General features: G+C 46.6%; 1 protein-coding gene across 4 annotated transcripts in view; it reads left to right on the top strand.

Moving 5' to 3' along the window:
* RFX2 (regulatory factor X2) overlaps window positions 1-19,893 on the top strand; it is a 110,885-nt gene that overhangs the window by 79,555 nt on the left and 11,437 nt on the right. For 2 of the 4 annotated variants that reach the window (XM_080674468.1, XM_080674471.1), the window contains 9 exons: window positions 5,090-5,164; window positions 10,559-10,740; window positions 11,636-11,755; window positions 13,129-13,244; window positions 14,960-15,078; window positions 15,693-15,805; window positions 16,128-16,282; window positions 18,629-18,726; window positions 19,663-19,812. In XM_080674468.1, coding sequence (XP_080530594.1) covers window positions 5,090-5,164; window positions 10,559-10,740; window positions 11,636-11,755; window positions 13,129-13,244; window positions 14,960-15,078; window positions 15,693-15,805; window positions 16,128-16,282; window positions 18,629-18,726; window positions 19,663-19,812 — 1,128 coding nt within the window. The remainder of the gene's footprint in view (window positions 1-5,089; window positions 5,165-10,558; window positions 10,741-11,635; window positions 11,756-13,128; window positions 13,245-14,959; window positions 15,079-15,692; window positions 15,806-16,127; window positions 16,283-18,628; window positions 18,727-19,662; window positions 19,813-19,893) is intronic. The other 2 variants (XM_080674469.1, XM_080674470.1) reach the window with 1 other exon arrangement.

The raw sequence follows: 19,893 nt of genomic DNA, 5'->3' as shown, positions 1-19,893 counted from the left end.
GAGAATCTTAAAAGCAGCAAGAGAAAAACAGTTAATTACCTACAAGGGAACACCCATACGATTGTCAGCTGATTTCTCAACAGAAACTATGCATGCCAGAAGGGAGTGGCAAGAAATATTCAGTGATGAATAGCAAGAACCTGCAATCAAGATTACTCTACCCAGCAAAGCTATCATTCAGAACTGAAGGTCAGATAAAGAGCTTCACAGATAAGAAAAAGCTAAAGGAGTTCATCACCACCAAACCAGTATTATATGAAATGCTGAAAGGTATTCTTTAAGAAGAGGAAGAAGAAGAAAAAGGTAAAGATAAAAAAATCTGAACAACAAATACATGTCTATCAACAAGTGAATCTAAAAATCAAGTGAATAAAAAATCTGATGAACAGAATAAACTGTTGAATATAATAGAATCAGGGACATAGAAAGGGAGTGGACTGACAATTCTCGGGGGGAAAGAGGTTTGGGGTTTGTGGGAAGAGACTGGACAAAATGCGTACACCTATGGATGAGGACAGTCGGGAGGAGGTAAGGGCAGAGGGTGGGATGGAAACAGGGTGGAGGGGAGCTATGGGGGGAAACAACAGGAACAATTGTAATAATCTGAACAATAAAGATTTATTAAATTAAAAAAATAAAATAAAACACAGTGAACATCTTGGGACATTCACAATACATTCAATTAATTTCCTGTATCTCTACTTGTCTAAATCTTATTTAATAGCTATGGGTTTTTGAAGATGGTCTTATGCAGCAAATCTTAACTTATATTCTTTTCTTTTCCTCTGTACTCATAATACCATGATTTTTAGCAGTCAGCCTTATAACCAGCGAACCTGTGTGTGTCCCTAGGATCCCTTAAGAGGCACCACAAGGTCAAAACTTTTTATAATAATACTAAGCCAATAATACTAGTTACCATTTTCCCTGTATCATCATTTGCAGTGATTGTGCAAAATCAACACCCTTGAAACAGATGAGCACAAATCAAGGCAGGAATCAAGGCAGAGGCAATAAACTCTTCTAGAAGACACTGATCCTTTACCATTATGCTTTCAGTCGAAAAGAAAAAGAGAAATAAAATACCAAATACCAGTTTTACTTAGGAATGTCCTTGATGAAGTAGTAAAAATTACTAATTGTATTAAATCTCAACCCTTGATTACATGTCTTTTTAATATTCTGTGACAAACAGCTCTTCTGCTGTCTGACAAAGTATGATGGCCATTTCGAGGAAAAGCTCCTGTACAATGAGTTAAGTGGAACTAGCCACTTTTTTTGAAATGTCATTTTTTTCCTGAAAGAATAACAGACACATTGTGATCATTCAGACTCAGAGACGTGGCAGACATTTTCTCAAAAATAAATGGTGTGAACCTGGTGTATCCACAAAAACAACTGACAGATTTTGTTGCCAGTACTTTTTTAAACAAAAAAAGAGAAGAGAATTTTGAAAAACTTTGTATCTTTTCCAATGAGGTTGGTAGTGATATTAACAAATGTGATTTTTCAATATTATGTAATGAAATGTGTCAACATTTGGAAGATCTGCCAACTCACTGAATGAATATTGTCCAAGTGACCAGAGAATGATGTTAAAACCATGCATGTGAGTAAAAGGTTCATTCAAATTGCAAGAGAGACTAATGGATTTTTAAATTAGTTATATCTTTTTATTGAGGTAAAATTCACATAACATAACATTCACCATTTTAACCATTTAAAAGTGTATAATTCAATGACATTTAGTACATTCACAATGTTGTGCAACCATTACCCTATCTAGTTCCAGAACATTTTCATCTCCCCAAAAGGAAACCCTGTACCAGTTAGCAGTTACTTCCCATCCCCTCTCCCAGCCCCTTGCAACCAGTCTGCTTTCTGTCTGTGTGGATTTGCCTGTTCTGGACATTTCACAAATGAATCATACAGTGTGTGGCCTTCTGTGTGAGATGTTTTCAGGGTCCATCCACATTGTAGTCTGTGTCATTGCTTCACTCCTTTTCAGAGCTGAGTAATACTTCATAATATGGATGGTGCACACTGTGTTTATTAATCTGTGATTGATATTTGGGTTTTTCCACTTTTTACCATTATGAATAATGCTGCTATGAACATTTGTGTACAAGTTTTTGTTTAAACACCTGTTTTCAGTTCTTTTGAATACATAACTAAGAGTGGAATTGCTGGATAATATGGGTTAACTGGTTTTATGTTTAACTTTTTGAGGCACTGCCATACTGTTTTCCACAGCAGCTGCATCATTTGACATTCCACCTGCAATGTATAAGGGTTCCAATTTCTACATGTTTGCTCCCAACACTTCATTATCTTTTTTTTTTTTTTTTTGCCATATTGGGGGATATGAAGTGGTACCTCATTGTGATTTTAGTCTTGTATTTCCCTAATGATTAATGCCGTTGAGGAACTTTTCATGTGCTTATTGGAGACATGCCCATTCAAGCCTTTTGCCATTTTTAATTGGGTTGTCCTTTTGTTGTTGAGTTCTGAGAGTTCTTTAATATTCTAAATACAAGACCCTTATCAGATATATGATTTACTAGTATGGGAGAGTGTAGGTTGTCCTTTCACTCTCTTATCAGTGTCATTTGGTGCATGAAAGTTTTAAAAAATATTTATTTTTATTGATTCCAGAGAGGAAGGAAGAGGGAGGGAAAGAGATAGAAACATCAATGATGAGAGAGAATTATTGATTGGCTGCCTCCTGCACACCCCTCACTGGGGATCGAGCCTGCAACCCAGGCATATGCCCTGACTGGGAATCGAACCATAACCTCCTGGTTCATAGGTCAATGCTCAACCACATGCCAGCTGGGCGGTGCACAAAAGTTTTTAGTTTTGATGAACTCCAGTTTATCTTTAAAATTATTTTTTAAATGTTTGTTTGTGCTTTTGATGTCATCTAAGAATCCTTTGCCAAATCCAAGGTCATGAAGATAACCTTGTTTTACATGATTACCTGATGTTTTTCTCTAGGAGTTTTATAGTTGTAGCTCTTTCATTTAGTTCTTTGATTCATTTTGAGTTGACTTTTGTATATGATGTAAAGGTCTAGCTGCATTCTTTTGCATGTGGTGGTGCAGTTATCCCAGTGCCATTTAAAAAAAAATTTTATTCTTTTTCCATTGAATTGTCTTGACACCCTTGTCAAAAATCAATTGACCATAGATGTATGGGATTATTTCTAGACTCTCAATTCTATCCCATTAATCTGCATTTCTATTTTTATCCCAGGAATGCACTGTTTCGGTTACTGTAACTTTGTGTTAAGTTTGAAATCGGAAGTGTGAGTTTTCCATCTTTGTTCTTTTTCAAGATTGTGTCGGCTATTGGGAGTCCTTTGCAATGCCATATGAATTTTAGGATCACTTTGTCTATTTCTGTAAAGCAGTTGGAAGTTTACAGGGATTGCATTGATTCTATAGATCATTTTGGAGAGTATTGCCATATTATCAATATTAAGTCTTTCAATCCATGAACATAGGATATCTTTCTGTTTATCTTTAGTTTCTTTCAACAGTGTTTTATAGTTTTCATTGTACAAGTATTTCACCTCCTTGGTTAAATTTATTGCTAGGTATTTATTCTCTTAGATACTATTGTAAGTAGGATTGTTTTCTTAATTTCCTCTACACAGTGTTCATTACTCAGAAATGTAACTGATTTTTGTATGTTGCTCTTATATACTGTAACTTATATGAATTCATTTATGAGCGCTAATTGTCTTTTATGGATCCTTTAAGATTTTTTTATATTTAAATCATGGTGTCTGCAAATAGAGATAGTTTCATTTCTTTCTCTCCCATTTGGCTGCCTTTTATTTGTTATTGTTTTCCAATTGCCCTGGCCAGAACTTCCGGTACAATGTTGAATAGAAAATGGCAAGAGTGTACATAAACAACAGTGGTTGTCCCGTACACTCAAAGATCATGGCACTTCAGATTTCTGGTGAAGGCACTTACCCAGGTTGTGGGTTCCATCCCTGTTTGGGGCATATACGAGAGGCAATTGATATATGTTTCTTTCTCTCCTTTCTCTAAAATCAATGGAAAACATATCCTCAGGTGAGGATTTAAAAAAAAAAAAAAAAAAGAAATGATGGGTGAAACAGTATTCCTCTCGTTCCTGAACCCAGCCCTGCTGCACTTTCTGGAATACTTGTTCAATCTGCTTTTTTGCAGAAGCATTGCTGAAGTCTTTGCCTTTCCTGTATTTGAGGACAGACAGCGTATGCTTTAGGTTCATTGCTTTTCATTGCAGTTCTCTGCCTATTGTGGTGGGCCACAGCAGAGTTTAAATTTCCATGTACAAGTCAAGGTCAAATTCAGCACATACAAACTTAGCCACACACAGTGGGGTGTTCCTTCCTTTGCTTAGACCTGTGGCACCACTTCAGTCCTCAAGTCCATGAGATCCTTAGAACCCAACTGAAAAGTCCACTCCCCCAGGCAGGCCTGCCTGATAACTCCATTCTCATTGCCGCATATTCCTCTTTGCACAGCTCACACTTCATAAACATCCAGGAGCTTATCTCTGTGACATATCCAGTGACCCCAGGGTCCAGTGCCTCTGATGGCAGGGCCTGGGTCTTTGTCCTTGTTGGTATTTTCCCAAAGCATCCAGGAGAGAGACTGGATTTGTGACAGGACAGGCTGGCCAGAAAGTCAGTGCTACCAACTGTCCTTGGGCTCTGTTGGTCATCTGATTCTCTGTGTGTGGATTCTTCTCCGGCTTTGCTCACATTTGAATGTATGCAGCGACTCCGTGTTCATGGTGTGCCTGTGCACATGCAGCCCGTGTTCACATCACAACTTCACCCGCTGCGTGTGCTCCTCGGGCTCCTGGGCTCCTCTGCATGTAATGAAGTAACATGCCTGCCTGTAGCTTCAACTCATAATGTAACCCATCTCCCCTGCCTGCATTAAGCCTTACTTTTATTTTGTAGGCGCTTGAATCATTTATTTGGATATTAATAAAAACAAGTCTTGGCTGATGCTAACCATCTGATTTCCCCCCCCCCCCTTTTTCCCATTTTGTTTTGTTTTGTTTCTGCACACATTTTCTTTAGCTTGAAATGGCGATCGAAAACCTCCAAAAAAGCGAAGGGATCACATCACACAAAAGCGGTTTACTCAACAGCCATGTAAGTGTGTGTCGCCTGGTGGTCTGCCCCACTGTGCACGTACCTGCATGGGCATTTCAAAAATGAGTGAAGGAAATGACTTGATACCTTTAAAATGTTGAAAGGGGGAGAAAACCAGCCTAGAGTTCTATATGCAGCAAAAATATCCTACAATGTAAAGGGGATGGAGGCAAGTTCTTCATTCCTAAAGGTAGATGATCAGAGTGCCTACTTCTTCAGGGGCATGTTATGAGGATTAGATTATTTAATACACGTGACATGCTTCCAACAATGCCTGGCATCTCACAAGCGTTATAAATAAAGTTAATACTAAAATAAGTAACAATAACAAAGTATGACACAGGATAGGGAATGCTATGAAGTTTCTTAGCTAAGTTTCCTATGATCTAAGTTTCCTTTAGGGGAAAAAAAGGTAATTTGAGAAAAATTCAAAGCAACACATTCCTACTAATTTGGGCTTTGTAAAAAATCTTTCTCCTTCACTTGCCTCCTGGGGAAAACTGTGATTGTGGGTCTCGTGCCAGGAGGAGGCAAACGTCTTTGTCACTGGGCAGCCTCATGGGGCAAGATGGCACTGGTGATGGTTAAGAGTCTCTGTTTCCTGGGACAGTTTAGAAGGAAAGCTGTGGTCTCCTCACACTCCTTCCTTTTCCCTCTACTCCTCCTAATGCTCTCAATTTAGCTTTATGTGGAACTGGAAATTTAAAAGTAGGACAGGCCACTGAAGTCAGAATGTGCTTCTCAAGCACTTAGGTTGGGATTTGACCCCAAATGTCTTCAATTCTCTTGAGAATTAAAACATCAAGAAAAAGAAGTCCCCTGTAGTCAATCACGATCCTAACTGTGGCCCCAAGACTTTCGTACTGGCAAGTGTTGCCTGAAAGGCAGTGGTTCTGAGGCAGAGCGGAGCTAGAGAAAGGCCCCAAAACTTCTGGGTTTATGGGGTGGCACAGGCGAGGCCAGCTGCTCTAGGCACACGTGATGAGGATCTGCACTCCTCAGCCTCGGAGGTGGGTTACTAGAAGGAAAAACAGCCTTACGGAGTTGTCTCAGGAAAAACACAGAAGACCATCAGGCCCTTCCCCAGTGCCCCCCCAGGCTAGGTGGGTCGTGGCCACCCTGTTGCCCATCACTGCTGGACAGTGTCACCTGTGGCCACAGCTGGGGAGGAAAATTCTTCAGTAAGGGCTTGGAGGGAAGGATACCTATCCCCACCCTGTCAAACTCTGAGCGCACTAGTTAGAATGTGTGCAGAATGACAGTCTACTCCAGGGACCATCTCTGTTCAATGGGGCAGGCTTGCTTCAGCTGTCAAGCAGGCATACATGGCCACGTCAGCCTGTGGGCCCGGCGCTAGGTCAGCCCTGGGGAGAGCCCTGTGAGGAAGGCAGGATGGGGGCGCAGACCCCAGCAGACAGCACGTGGGTCCGTGGGAATTGTAAAATGTCTCGGGGAAACGCATGCGCTGCTGGTCTGGCTGCAGGGCTGCTCCTGGCTTTCTAACACTTTTCTTTTGGAAGGCAGAGTTTCCTGGGTGCTTCCAGCCAGTTTATATTCCTGAGTTGACTTCCGAGCAGGAAAATCTCCCCGTGTTTGTTTTCTCCCTGCTGATCTATGGTTGAGCCTCCTTCCATCAGGAGCTGTGAGCTTGGCAATTTGGAGTCAAAGGGAATAGACAGATTTTTCTAAAGAGTTGACCATGTATGCTGGGTGGAGTCTTTGCAGATGTGAGAGCGGGAGGAAGGGGTAAAGAGATGGGCAGTGTGTCCTGTTGACACCTGTCATAGTCTCAGCTGGCTGAGCCTGCCCTCTGGCCAGCTTGCTACGTTCACTTGTGACAGTTGTCACCACGTCTGCCTACATCTAAGATAGCTTTAGTATTGGCGACAGGGGCCACAATCCCCAATCCTTTGCCAGCCCAATCCAGAGCAGATGAGCCTGGCTAGGGGGCAGGGGGGCTGTCACAGTGTCCCCCAGCATTGGGGCTGTGGGAGCAAAAGGAGCAAGAGCTTGGACTGCGAGGGCAGGAGCTCGGCGGTATGAGAAAACCAGCCTACACAAACCAGTCTGCCCAGGAAGCCAGGGTAGAGGTTTACCTCTGAAACTACTACTGTGTCCTTCCCATGTGCTGTCTTGGGGTGGGTGCACGTGGTGATGCCTAGAGCCCAGGAGGGCGGGGCAGCATGTTCCAGATCTAGCCGATGTCAGGGTCCCCCCAGAGCTTCCCATGCTGCCCTTGGGGGCTCAGACCTAGGGGTCTGCAGGTTGAAGGAACCTTACAGCCGAATGTGGAAATCCCACAGGAAGGGGGCCTCAAGTGAGCAGTCTCTAAAATAGGGGTGGCTGTGATTTGATGGCATGAAAACAAGGGATAGCTGTTTCAGAGGAAGGAGGTGATGAAGATGGTGCTGGGGATGAAAACACCTTCACCCCTTGGTGTCACTGTGGCCTCCCACTGACATGCCTGGCCTCAGTCAAGGTCCCCCAACAAGAGCATTGGAGGTGCCAGGCTTCTCCCAGAACCACCACCCTACTGTCTCCCAGATCACTGTGAGAAGCTCCCCACCACCCCCTGCCCTGACACTCACTGACTCAGGGACCCCACAACATATTCACCAATTCACTGTTATGGGGAGGCAGCCACTATCTACTAAAATGAACTCTTATTTCCAAACCCTGCTTTTATTAATTGTATTCAGATTATATGATGTCTTTGTTGTTAATCTTCACCAGATTATATATTTTTTCCCATTGATTTTTAGAGTGGAAGGGAGGGGGAGAGAGAGACACATCGATTGGTTGCCGCCCACACTCGTCCCTACCAGGGCCAAAGATAGAGCCTGCAACCCAGGTACTTAATGCTCCTGACTGGAATTAAACCTGAGATCCTTCAGTTCGAGGGCCATCTTTCCACTGAGTCAAACTGGCTAGGGCCTATATGACTTTTTAATTTAAAAAAAACACACATTGTCAAAGATCCTTTAGCCTTTAGTTGATGGCCAACTGCAGGCCAGTATAATGACAAAGCTGTCACCTTCAGACTAATATGGGGCTTGGCTAGAGTGGCAGCTTCATGGATGGATCCCTTGTCCAGAAGTTGTTACAAATTATTGTGGCAAATGCCTAGCAGTGGTCTTGACAGGACCATTATTTCTTCACTATTCCTGACTCACCCTCCCTGCCTGGCTGACCCCATCTCTGCTGCTGTCAGGACAGTTTTCCTGCAGGGCATCTGCCTGGACCCCTCTCCCAACTCCACATTTTAGTGTCCAGAGCTGAGCCCTGACATCCCCCTCACCCCTCCTCCTCTCACCATTGTCCCTGCTCATCAAGTACTTCCAAGTGTTCATCCTTGCTTTCAGCCTCCTCCCGCACCTCACTCCTGATGCTCCTTGATGTCACCTTCAGAACGATCCACAATCAGACACTTTTCTCATTTCCACCACTGTGGCCACACACACACACACACACACACACCATCTCTCCCGTGGATTGTTGAGCCAACCCCCGGCTCCCATGCCCTTCTCATGGCAGCCACCAGAGTGATCCTACTAAAACCTAAGTCAGATCCTTGCACCTCTCTGCTCAGAAGCCTGCAGGGCCCCATTGCCCTCCAAGTAGAAACCAAGTTCACGGAATGGCCTTTCAGGACCTCCCTATCCCTTCCCTGCTCTCAGCTCCTCCCTCTCTCCTCCTTGCTCACTCTGCTCCAGCCACACAGACCTCCTCACTGTTCCTCCAACACCCAGGTACAGTCCTGCCTCAGGGCCTTTGAATGGGCTGTTCCTTTGCCTGAGACACTTCCTCAATGGCTCCCTCCCCCAACTTCTTCATGTCTTTACTCATTTGCCCTTCAAATCAGTTTCCCTTCATAGTAACTTCTCAATGCCAAAGAGAGAGGAAGTGTAACCAACTATTCTTTTGGAGAGTAGTTTCAATTCTCCCTGTAGTCACTTCTACTTGGAGGAAGATAACTGCATTCTTTTTTTTTTTTTTATATATATATATTTTATTGATTTTTTTTATAGAGAGGAAGGGAGAGGGATAGAGAGTTAGAAACATTGATGAGAGAGAAACATCGATCAGCTGCCTCCTGCACACCTCCCACTGGGGATGTACCCGCAACCAAGGTACATGCCCTTGACCGGAATCGAACCCGGGACCCTTCAGTCCGCAGGCCGACGCTCTATCCACTGAGCCAAACCGATCAGGGCGATAACTGCATTCTTAATCTCATGATGACCTTGATGTCAGCTCAACAGAATCACCCAAACAGAGAAGTCTACTTTCAATTTAAATAACATGGAGTTGGGAGAAAGGAATCATATTTCCCAAAGCTTTCTCTTTACATATGAGTCAGTCTCCCCTGAAGTTCTCTAACCATTACCTTTGGTAATGGGCCAGGCATTGAACAGTGGGCCAGATATTAGCCTTCCTCACTCAGGACCCCTGGTGCAGTGCCCCTTCCAGCCCACCACCCACGCAATATGCCCACCCTCTAGCCCAGAAACAGTGTCATCACGTGGCTCCTGTCCCATCCACCATCGTTGTCAGTGGAGTTGTCTGGACAGAGGTGGCAGCTTAGATAGACCCTTACCTCCCACAGTGATCCTGGATCCTTCACAGGATCCTGCCTCAGGCTGGTTCCTGTGCATGCACATGGCTCCTGCCTGTCCCCAAAGCCCGTGCGTGGTAAAGGCGTTTTGTACTCACAAAGCAGAATGGAAGCCAGAATCAAACTACAGCTTTGGGGGCATTGTGCTTGGGGCTCCCAGGCAGTTGTATTGCCCCATGTGGGGACTTAGCTTTCTACAAGGGTGGCTCTTGCCTGTCCAACACTAGTGACCTTTGGGGGCAGCAACTTCAACTTTCGATTCTTTTTCCTGCCTTGGCCTGAGCACAAAGTCCGGCACATGAGCCTCATAGGTATTTCACACAGTTTTCATCTATGCTCCGCTCAGTCAGAACCTGCAGGAGATATTAGTCCGTCTCCATGGACAACTGGCCAGTGCAGGGCATGGTGCTCATGGGCCCCTGAGTTTTCTTGAATCTGCCTTTTTCTCGTCATCAGAATTGATCTTCATTCCCATGGGTTTAGGAGACATTTGATGTTTAAGCAGTGTCAGGGGCGTGTGCATGTTTAAATGATTATAAGGACAAATTGTACGAGGTCTCCATCCATGCATATTTTTCTCAAGTCAAGGAGAATGAAAATTGAAGGAATAAAGAAGCAGGTGAAAAGAAGCTACTAAGTAACATGCCCAGAATCTTTTGAACCCAAATCCATGACAGTAGCAGTGAATTTCCTCACCATGTGAAGTGAAGGGAAAGCATGTGGTTAGCATTTTGGTGTTAGGGGGAATCTGACAGTCAGGACTGTGTCTCTTTCTCCAGCTCCAGTGGCTGTTAGATAATTACGAAACCGCTGAAGGCGTCAGTCTCCCCCGAAGTTCTCTTTATAACCATTACCTTCGGCACTGCCAGGAGCACAAGCTGGACCCTGTGAATGCCGCCTCCTTTGGGAAACTGATTCGCTCCGTGTTTATGGGCCTGAGGACCCGGCGGCTGGGTACCAGGTGGGTAGAAGTGGTGTCTGACAGCCCGCACACCCACCCGTTCCTCCTCTTTCTTTATATACAAATCAAGCTTTTGGAGAACATGGGGCTTCCTCCACCTGCCCACACTTCCTGACTGACATGCCTCTGGGTGGACTTGGAGCTGCCCCAAATTGGCGGCAGCATTGGCCTGGCCAGGGCCAAGGTGCGGGCTGTGGTTCAGTTCTCTTCAGGTGACAGGACACAGGGGTTCTCTTCAGCTTTCTCTTTGTTTGAAATTTTTCATAATAATAGGTTTCTTAAAAAGCTGCCTCGGGATTATCTAATGGAGTTGGATTTACTATTTCTTGATGCCTTTCACTATACTTGGACTAACCTACCATGGCCTGCCCTTGGCCTATAGCTGCCAGGGAACCTCATGTGTCAGACTTCACCAGACAATAACGCGAACACCCCTCTCACTAGAAAAAAAGTGGCCACAGTCTCCTTAAAGTGAGTGGCCTAGAGATCATGTGGCTGTGATCAGTGACAGGCCTAGCGCTTGCTTTTAGTGAAGTCATGTAGAAGTGGGTGGCAGGAAACATTCATGCCCTCTCAGAAGCCAGCATCCTAGCCAAGAGAACAGGCAAGTCTTCTCTTGTCCTCTGCCACTTTGATCCTTGACAGAGAATATCTTTACAGCACATAGCCACAGAACTGGTTTTCAGAGCCTTTATCATACTAAAGTACAAGAGGGGAACCTCCTAGAAGGGGAGGTAGTGTGCAGAATTTTCTAAACCTCTCTGGCCACATGGCAGCTTGTAAGCATTTCCCACAAGGTCCAGAAAACACTGAACCCAAGGGCCCAAAGTGCAGGTGCCAAAACAGAGCACTCCTGTCCTTTAGGACGAGCTGACCCCGGGTGTTTGGTTTCTAGGGGCAACTCAAAGTATCATTACTATGGGATCCGTCTAAAGCCGGACTCGCCCCTGAACCGGCTGCAGGAGGACACCCAGTACATGGCCATGCGGCAGCAGCCTGTGCATCAGAAACCGAGGTGAGTTACCAGGTTGAGTCTGGCCTGAGGAAGGGGACCGGGCCTGGGTTTTTCTAGGGAGAATGTTTCTCAAACATTAAATACATTCGTATGAGGGGACTTCCATTCTGCAGTGGAGAAAACAAACTCATTAACCTCAGTCTCCAGTGTCCTGGGAGAGCCAAGATACTCACCTCCACTGACATGAAGGGAGGCCAGCAGGACTCGGGGCCGAGGATGCAACCTCAAGCTAACAGAAATGACGGAGCGTTCTCTTCTTTAAATAAATAGACATTATTTTTTACAGTGGTGTTAGGTCATAGCAAAATTGAGTGAAAGATGCATATACTTCCTGCCTCACACACGCACAGCCTCCCCACTATCCACATCCCCCGCCAGAGTGGCACCTTTGTTCCAGTCAATGACCCCAATAGTTTCAATCGATGACCCCAATAAATCGATGACTCCAACAGTAGATGAATGGATCATTAAAATGTAATATACATACCGGTATATATGCAATAGAATAGGATTCAGCCATAAAGAGAAAGGACATCTGACATATGACAATAGGGATGAACCTGGAGGACATTATGCTCAGTGAGAGAAGCCAGACACAAAAGGACAAATATTGTAGGAGGTCCAGACATAGGAGGTCCCTAGAAGAGTCAGATTCATGGAGACAGAAAGTAGATGGTGGGACCCAGGGGCTGGGGAAGGGCAGGGATGGGTTAGTGTTTAATGGGGACATAGTTTTAGTTTGGGAAGATAGAAAGTTCTGGAGGGGGATGGTGGTGATGGTTGTACAACTATGTGAATGTACTTAATGTCACTGAGCTATACACTTAAAAATTATTAAGGTGGTACATTTTGTTATGTATATTTGATCACAATTATTTTAAAACTAGAGGCCCAGTGCACGAAAATTTTTGTGCTGGGAGGGTAGGGGGGAAGCTCCCTCAGCCCAGCCTGCACCCTCTCACAATCCAGGACCCCCTGCGGGATTGGGTCTAAACCGGCAGTTGGACATCCCTCTTGCAATCCGGGACTGCTGACTTCTAACCACTAGCCTGCCTGCCTGCCTGATCACCCCTAACCATTCTGCCTGATCGCTCCTAACCAGTCTGCCTGCCTGCCTGATTGCCCATAACTACTCACCTGCCTGCCTGATCGCCCCTAACTGCTTCTGCCTCAGCCCCTGCTGCTGCGGCTTCGTCTGAAAGGATGTCTGGAAGGTCATTCGTCTGTCCAATCTAATTAGCATATTACGATTTTATTATTATAGATTATACACACACACACACCAATTGTACCCTGTTTAGCCCTGTGTTTCTCAGGCCTCTTCTAGGCAGTGTTGCTGGGGCCTCATGGTGGCACGTGTGTTTTGTACCCAGGTACCGTCCAGTCCAGAAGTCGGACAGCCCTGGGGACAATGGCTCGCACAGCAGCCTACACAGCACGCCAGAGCAGGCCATGGCCGCCCAGAGCCAGCACCACCAACAATACATAGGTGAGTAGTGACACCCCCACCCTGGGTACAGGGCCTGCTGTGAAAGTTCCAGATCTCCTCAGCACTTCTGTGTGCTTGTGGGTTTCGGCACCAGCAGCATCTAAAGGGCTGCATTAAACAGTTTTCTTGTGTGACACCTTTTCTTTTTTATAAATTTCTTTTTATTTGAGAGAGATACATTGATTTTTGTTGTTGTTGTTCCACTTATTCATTGGTTGATTCTTGTACGTACCCTGACTAGGGATTGAACTCCCAACCTTGGCATATCTGGACAACGCTCCTGCCAACTGAGCTACCCGGCAGAACCTGACACCTTTTTTGTTACATAGAAAGTTTTAGATAAACCTTCCTTGTGGCATCCGTAAGATTTTAGAACAATCAGCATATGTCCCCAAAATTAATGTATAAAATGACCATCAAAAAATAAATAAATAGCCCTGACCAGTGTGGCTGTGCTTAGAACATCGGCCTGTGCACAGAGGGTCGAGGGTTTGATTCCTGGTCAAGAAACTGTACCTGGATTGCAGGTTTGATCCCTGGACCCAGTGGTGGCATGTGTGGGAGGCAACCAATCTCAGACTGATGTTTCTCTCTTTCTCTTTCTCTCTTCTTTCCTCCTCTCTCCCTCCCTTTTACTCTCTCTAAAAAAAAAAAGAAAGAAAGAAAGAAAGAAAAAATATCCTCGGGTGAAGATTAACAAAAAAAAAAAAACTAAATAAAATTAAATGCCCATCAGAGAGAAGATGAGATGTCCTATTTTATTTTTTAATCCTCACATGAGGATATGTTTGTTTGTTTATTGATTTTAGAGGGGGGAAGAGAGAGAGAAAGAGAAACATCAATGTGAGAGAGAAACATTGGTCAGTTGCTAACCAGGGATGGAATCTGCAACCTGGATATGTGCCCTGACCAGGGATTGAACTTGATACCTTTCGGTGTACGGGACGATACTCCAACTAGCTGAGCCACACCGGCTGAGCTAGATGTCCTATTTTAAAACCTGTCGGCTCAGGGCAGCAGCAGGATTTGGCTGTCCTCCTGGGTTCTTCTCCTTGCTTAACTGGATGCTCAAGATCCCTAAAAAACTGGATTTCTCCCCTCCCGGTGCCCTCACAAAGGGCTGCCTGGCCCTCTTCCCTGGGAACTGTGGGAGAGACCATTTCCCCACCCACCCAGGTGGCCCACTGCTTTCTTGGGATTGCATCCTAAGAGCCTGCCACAGGGACATGCCCAGGGAGGGTCACTGGGATCAGTGTCAAGCATACACACACTGAGACATCAGTGGCCTAGTGTATTTTTAATGTATTTCTTGAGCCTGAACAGAGCCCTCCTGTGTTGGGTCTTCTGGAGAGGTTGTCAGGCCCGGGAGGTCACCACAGGGCCAGCCTTGTCCCTAGAGGCACTGCTCTGGCTGGCTCCCCTGTTGGGGTGATGAGAGCACTCACTGTGTCTGGGCCCTGGTGCAATGCTTTGTCTTGTCTCAGCATATTTCATGTTGCTCGGAGGTGATGCTGCTGTCCCCATTCTGTACCTGAGAAAACTGAAGATTACAAAAGCTGTGTAACTGCTCAGGGAAGCCAGGATGCCGCCCAGGGTTGTCAGGTGGTCACCACCACTTCCGGACAGCGTCCCCCAGCACACGGGACGCCCAGCCCGTCTTCGGCTTGTGGACCTTCTGCAGGTCTGCTGATGACCCCGTTTCCGTCCCCCCCCAGATGTCTCCCATGTCTTCCCGGAGTTCCCAGCACCTGACCTGGGCAGCGTCTTGCTGCAGGAGAGCATCACGCTTCAAGACGTCAAGGCCCTGCAGCTGGCCTATCGGCGGCACTGTGAGGTGACTGCCCCCTCCAGGTGGCCCCCAGGAAGAGCCTACACCTGGGCTGTGGGGATTCAGTGGGAACCTCGGTGCCCCCAGGGCCTGGGTGCAGAGCCCAGTGTGCCTCCCCAGGACTACCAAATCCTCAGACATCCCCAGGTGTCCCTGACAACACAGAGGACCCAGAGAGGCCCCTGCTCCCTCTAGCCAAGGAGCAGATAGAATCTTTGCTCCCTGGACAGCGCCCCTTTGTCCATTTCCATCTCCACTATGGTCTCTCTCTGATTTCAAAAGATCCCCTCCCCACAGCCTGAATCACCACTGACTGCTTAGAATGTCCTGATGACGTGATCCACACCCTTATTATTTTTTTTTAATTTTTTATTGATTTCAGAGAAGAAGGGAGAGGAAGAGATAGAAACATCAATGATAATCTTTGATTGGCTGCCTCCTGCATGCCCCCTACTGGGGATGGAGCCCGCAACCTGGACATGTGCCCTTGACCAGAATCGAGCCCGGGACCCTTCAGTCCGCAAGCCGATGCTCTATTCACTGAGCCAAACCAGCTACAGCGATCCACACCCTTTTGAACACCCACATTCACGTGTCTAACGGGTCAATTTTATTTCCAGGCAACTTTGGATGTCGTGATGAACCTCCAGTTCCACTACATTGAGAAGCTGTGGCTTTCCTTCTGGAATGCTAAAGCCTCCTCCAGCGACGGCCCCGCCTCTCTACCAGCCAGGTGCTGTGGTTGTTCCCCCAGACAGGCGCGATGACATCCACACTGCAACCCACAGACAAATGCGCCAACTTTCCAAGAATTGGCGCTCCCCCATAATTACATGTTGTTTTTATACTTCTGACAGTTGATTTGTAATTTGCATTGCCCATTCACATGTTTCAAGTGTGTTTTATTGGTGACCATATGCCATCCCAATGAGAAGTCAGCAGTAGCCATAGTGGGAAATGTCATTATCTCAGCTATAGGCGGCGGGTGGACAGCATGACCCGTGTGGGGTGGTCTCCAGGCCTCGGCTCACCTCGTCTCCCGCATCCCCCCACAGTGATGAGATTCCCGAAGCCACCATCCTCCCGAAGGACAAGCTGGTGTCTCTGTGTAAATGTGACCCCATCCTTAAGTGGATGAGGAACTGTGACCACATCCTCTACCAGGCTCTGGTGGAGGTCCTCATTCCCGACGTGCTGCGGCCAGTACCCAGTAAGCAGCTTGCTCACCTGCCTTTCGCCTTTCTCCTTTCTCCCCTGCACCCCTGCAGCCACCTTGTCAGGTCCAGCTCAGACTGGGACACTGAGAATCAGTGAGAGCAGCAGCTTAGTCACCCTGGAAAGATGCTCACCCTTGCCTGCATGTTTTCCTTGTCATTGACCTCAGGGAGAGAGGAGGGAGGGCGTTATGGCTCTGGTGAGGGCTGCCCACCCTCAGGTCACTGCCCAACACTGTGGGCTTCTGGGTCTCTGATGTCCCCAGAGGAGTTCTAGACTGTGGGGCCCAAGTCTCAGGACATCCATACCCTCCAGGCTGCTGCATTTGCTGAAAGCCCTAGGGATAGTCTGAATCTGGTTTTATCCCACTTCCCCCAAGTTGATATGAGGCTGAGCTCAGCTTCCTCCCAAACCTGTGATTCTTTAGCACCGAAAGGTGGATTCTATAGAATTTTCTCCGGATTCCAGCATCTTTAATTTAGGAAAGGAGGAAAAAAATGAAATCTTGGGCCTCGCTGGCTACACCCATTGGGGCTGGCATGGACCTTCCCAGGGAACTGACTGGGAACTGCCTGCCAGGCCTCTGGTAGTGGTGACAATGCCCACCACCAGGGGGCACTGTTGTGCCAGCCCCTGACTTCCAGACTTTCCTGTGGGCTCCTGGCATCATCCCAAGTGAAGGGTGAGCAAGGTGGGTACCTGAGGCCTCGTTCTTTTTTTTTTTTTTTTTTTTTTTTTTTTTAAACCTCAAAAGAGGATATTTTTTCCATTGCTTTTTCAGAGAGAGTGGAAGGGCGGTAGGGAAAAGGGGGAGAGAGAGAGAGACAGACAGACAGACAAACACATTGATGTGACAGAGAGACAGACTGGTTGCCTCCTGCATGCACCTGCCACCCAGGTATGTGCCCTTGACCGGGAATTGAAACCACAACCCTTTGGTGTGCAGGCCAATGCTCTAACCACTGAGCAAGCATACTGGTCAAGGCTGAGGCCTCGCTCTTTTTTTTTTATTGATAAAGGTATTACATATGTGTCCTTATCCCCGCTTTGCGCCTCAACCCCCTGCTCATTCCCTCACTCCCCTGTTGTCTGTGTCCATTGGTTAGGCTTATATGCATGCATACAAGTCATTTGGTTGATCTCTCCCCCTTACCCCCACCCTCCCCTAACTTCCCTCTGCGTTTGATGGTCTGATTGATGCTTCTCTGTCTCTGGATCTGTTTTTGTTCATCAGTTTATGTTGTTCATTATATTCCACAAATGAGTGAGATCATGAGATATTTATCTTTCTCTGACTGGCTTATTTCGGTTAGTGTAATGCTCTCCAGAGTCATCCATGCTGTTGCAAATGGTAGGAATTCCTTCCTTTTTACAGCAGCATAGTATTCCATTGTGTAGATATACCATAGTTTTTTAATCCACTCATCTGCTGATGGGCACTTAGGCTGTTTCCAAATCTTAGCTATTGTAAATTGTGCTGCTATGAACATAGGGGTGCATATATCCTTTCTGATTGGTGTTTCTAGTTTCTTGGGTTATATTCCCAGAAGTGGGATCACTGGTTCAAATGGGAGGCCTCACTCTTAACGCCTCCAGCAGACACCACAGGTTACACTTGGCAGGTGACCTATGCACATTTATGTCAGTGCTTGGAAACCGCTGGTCTTTCTTGAACTGGTTTGCTGCTTTTGTGCCAGAAAATGGGAAACAGCATAATGATTGCATTTATCCTATGGTCTTGCCTGCCCAACAACTGTTAAGTATAGTGTGCAGTAAGTCTATATTAAGATTTGAATTTGAGGTAGATTTGCTTTTACATTGGGGGATTTTTATTTTTAAAGAGTCCTATTATTTCCTTCTTACTGTAACCCATCTCAAAGTAACTTTAGAAGTTGATAGAATATATTTACATGCATGTGTATGAGGGTCTCCGTTTCAGCATTGCTGACACTGTGCCAGGTCACTCTCTGTGGGGTCGTCCTGCGCACTGTGGGGTGTTGAGCAGCATCCCCAGTCCCCACCCACTCAAGGCCAAGAGCACTCCTAGTCATGAGAACCACATATGTCCCCCAGGGGGCAGGGTCAGCCTGGGTGAGAACCCCTAGTGTAGACAGATAGGTGAACAGAGATGAACGGTCTGGACAGCCCTAACCCTTACTCCAGGCTCCGCTCACTAAGTGTCCCAGATTATCCCCCATGCCTGTGCTGCTCCCTTGTTCTCTTTTCCTCTGTGTTGCTTTTGGTGGTAACTTTCATTACATTTGCATCTCTTACGCACAGCTGATCCTGAGAGGCGAGGCTCTGCCTTTCTCACTGTTAATGTTGTGTTTCCATCTCCCAGGCACCTTGACACAGGCCATTCGTAACTTTGCCAAGAGCTTAGAAGGCTGGTTGACGAACGCCATGAGTGACTTCCCACAACAGGTTATCCAGACTAAGGTAACTCCTGGGAATGGGTTCTGGGCCTTCAGACCACACTGGTGACCAGAAGCAGAGGCCACGGGCCTGGGGACCCCTTGGGCCCAGCTGTGCTGTAATGGGAGGGGGCCGGGAGTAGCTCAGAGGAGGGGGCTCCTTTCGCTCTGCTCTGGGAGAACTTGACTGCTGGGTCCCAGGGATAGCCGGTCGCTCCTGTGTGTCCTGAGGATCAGTGGTCCCTTCAGGAAGTCCTGAAGATGCTGCTGATGTAGGATAGGTAGTGGCAGGGAGGGGCTTGATGAAGATGCCATTTGATGTGTCACATTGGGTCAGCTCTCAACAGATTGAATATTTCTATGCTCGTGAAAAGACGAAATTTAATCTCCTTGCTGTATCCTTATTACATTAGTCTTGGCCACAAATCAGAATTTAAATGTGGATATTTGGCCCGCACGGGAAAAAGAGAATAACTTCTTGCAATTGTTCTTGCACACATTTCTTAGAGTTGCCATGTATAGAGGAGGCCAGATTTGGGGCATCTGGTCTGCCTGCCTATAGTCTGGAATTGCTGTTAGGCCGGTGATACTGCAACTTCAGGGAGCAAAAGAACCACCTATGTAGTCAGTAAATCACAGATCCCAAGGTCACCCCCACAGAGTCTGACCCAGCGGGCCCAGGAACCAGCATTTTCACCAACCACTCCAGAGAGCTGATGGAATTGAGTTCTAACCCACTGTTGCCACACTGTCTACTATAGGTGCCACGTGATGTGTTGGTGACATCTGTGTCCACTGATTCTCACTCTTCAAGTTCTTGAGACTGTCACAAGGGTACATCCCTCTTTCCTGCCCCTGAACTGTCCCTGAGTCCATGCCCTCCAAGGAGAAGAGGGAATAGGCTTTCCCTACGTGCATTGCATGCGTGCAGCTCACCCTCTCATGCCATCTTTGGCCACAGGTCAGCGTGGTTAGCGCCTTCGCCCAGACCCTGCGGAGATACACATCCCTCAATCACCTGGCACAGGCGGCCCGGGCCGTGCTTCAGAACACTTCCCAGATCAACCAGATGCTCAGCGATCTCAACCGCGTGGACTTTGCCAACGTGCAGGTGACTTTCCCCACATGGTTCCCCACAGCCTGGATGGGGTTCCAGGACCAGACTGCAAAGCAGGGACAATGTGCGCATGAC

This window comes from Plecotus auritus (assembly GCF_963455305.1).
Source record: "Plecotus auritus genome assembly, chromosome: 6".
Taxonomy (NCBI): Eukaryota; Metazoa; Chordata; class Mammalia; order Chiroptera; family Vespertilionidae; genus Plecotus; species Plecotus auritus.
This window is presented reverse-complemented; position numbering and strand designations above follow the sequence as displayed.